The sequence below is a fragment of the Emiliania huxleyi genome (assembly GCF_000372725.1).
Source record: "Emiliania huxleyi CCMP1516 unplaced genomic scaffold EMIHUscaffold_394, whole genome shotgun sequence".
NCBI classification, from domain to species: Eukaryota; Haptophyta; order Isochrysidales; family Noelaerhabdaceae; genus Emiliania; species Emiliania huxleyi.
Genome location: NW_005199016.1, coordinates 4043 through 5994, shown reverse-complemented (window position 1 = coordinate 5994; position 1952 = coordinate 4043). Strand labels below are relative to the sequence as shown.

The 1952-nt window shown below is 67.8% G+C and overlaps 1 protein-coding gene across 1 annotated transcript in view; it reads right to left on the bottom strand.

Annotated features, from left to right (window-relative positions):
- Window positions 1–1833: 1833 nt before the first annotated feature.
- Window positions 1834–1952, bottom strand: part of EMIHUDRAFT_243622 (hypothetical protein) — a gene marked incomplete at both ends in the record, with an annotated part of 1599 nt that continues 1480 nt past the window's right edge. The window contains one exon of the mRNA XM_005771005.1: window positions 1834–1921. Within this exon, the coding sequence (XP_005771062.1) occupies window positions 1834–1921 (88 nt within the window). The remainder of the gene's footprint in view (window positions 1922–1952) is intronic.

Genomic DNA, 1952 nt, shown 5'->3' with positions numbered 1-1952 from the left:
AAACACCCTCACAGAAAGAATGCCACCAGCCGGGGGGAGGCGGGCGGGAGAGGCGGCGGAAGGGCCAGTGGCGGCGGCGGCGGCGGCGGCGGCGGCGGCGGAGGCGGCGGCGGCGGCGGCGGCGGCGGAGGGCGTGGCAGTGGCGGCGGTGGCGGCGGCGGAGGGCGTGGCGGTGGAGGCTTCTCCGACGGCCAGACGCCGCAAGTTGGCGCTTCGGATGGCGAGCGCCTCGACCTGATAGTAATTAAACAAGTAATCATTGATAATTCATCATGAATCCTCGGATGGCGAGCACCTCTACCTCCCCGCCGTCCGGGGCGTGCCGGATGGCGTACCTGTTGCGCATTCGTCAACGGTGAAGGCTCCTGTTCGTTGCTCAGAGGTAGTACTGCTGGCGTGCCGGTCGCATGCCTGTACTGAATCAGAGCTATGAATGAGAGAGGTAGTCGTGAGTAGCAGGCCCGTGCCGGACGCCGCGACCACCTCCCCTCCATGCAACCCCGCCAAGTGCAATCTCGTGCAATCTCGTGCAATCTCGCGGACTCTCGCGTACCTCCCCTCATGCGGGCCCGCCAAGTGGAGCTTACCGACGGTCACGGCGACACCGTTCAGGTCGGGCCGCCCCACCAGTCCCTCGAGCACCGCCTGCCAGGAGGTGTCCAGGAAGTGTCCAGGAGGTGTCCAGGAAGTGTCACCCGCCCCTCGAGCGCCGCCTGCTAGGAGGTGTCCAGGAGGTGTCCAGGAGGTGTCCAGGAAGTGTCACCCGCCCCTCGAGCGCCGCCTGCTCGCCCGCCCGGTCGGCCTCGAGGTTTGAGCTCTTCATCGCGTACTGCTCGCCGTCCACCTCCACGCCGTACCGCCCCGCCTTCTTGCCGCCCGTGACTTAATGAAGTAATACAACAGGGAGCATATGTGTGTGGTACTAGTTCTGCCGCCCCGCCTTCTTGCCGCCCGTGACGCGTCATCTCGTGCAATCTCGCGTAATCTCGTGCGATCTCGCGTAATCTCGTGCGATCTCGCGTACTCTCGTGCAGTCTCGCGTAATCTCGTGCAATCTCGCGTAATCTCGTGCAGTCTCGCGTACTCCCGTGCAATCTCGCGTAATCTCGTGCAATCTCGCGTAATCTCGCGCAATCTCGCGTACTCTCGCGCCTTCTTGCCGCCCGTGACGCGCCGCCCGATCTCCACCACCCGTCCGTTGAGCTCCGGCTTGCTCACCAAGCCAACCAGCACCGCCATCTCGCCCTGCCGGCTGCCGCCGGCGCCGGGGGAGCAGGGGCGGCTGGTGGAGGGGGAGCCGCCGCCGCCTCCGCCCCGCCTTGCGCCCGGCTCCTGCCTGCCCGGCTGACCGGGCACAGGCGAGGGCGCGGCCGAGGCGGCTAGCGGCAGCACGCGGCGAGGGCGGTCTTGTGGGCGGTCCGGCCAGCGGCGGAGAGGGCGCCAGCTGCGCGGGTCTGCCGCCGCCGCGAGCCGCGCCGTCGCCGTGCCCTCCGCCTCCAGCCTCGCGATGTACGATCCTATCAGTGCACCGATCTGGCTCACTCTCTCCTCAGCTCACTCACCCCTCCGCCGCCAGCTCCGCCGCCCTCGTGCAATCTCGCGTAATCTCGTGCGATCTCGCGTAATCTCGTGCGATCTCGCGTAATCTCGTGCGATCTCGCGCAATCTCGTGCGATCTCGCGTAATCCCGTGCGATCTCGCGTAATCTCGTGCAATCTCGCGCCGCCTTCGTGCTCCACCGCCACAGACGGGGCATGCCTCCGCCACCCCGACTCGAGCAGCGCCTGCGAGATCGACCATCTGGGTTCGGGTACCGTGGGGGTAGGGGATGGGTCACCCCGACTCGAGCTGCGCCTGCGCGGCGGCGTCGCCCCAGCGCACGTACCGCCCGCCCACGCGCACCTGCCACTCTGGCGCGCCACTGCCACCGCCACCGCCACCGTCACCGCCAC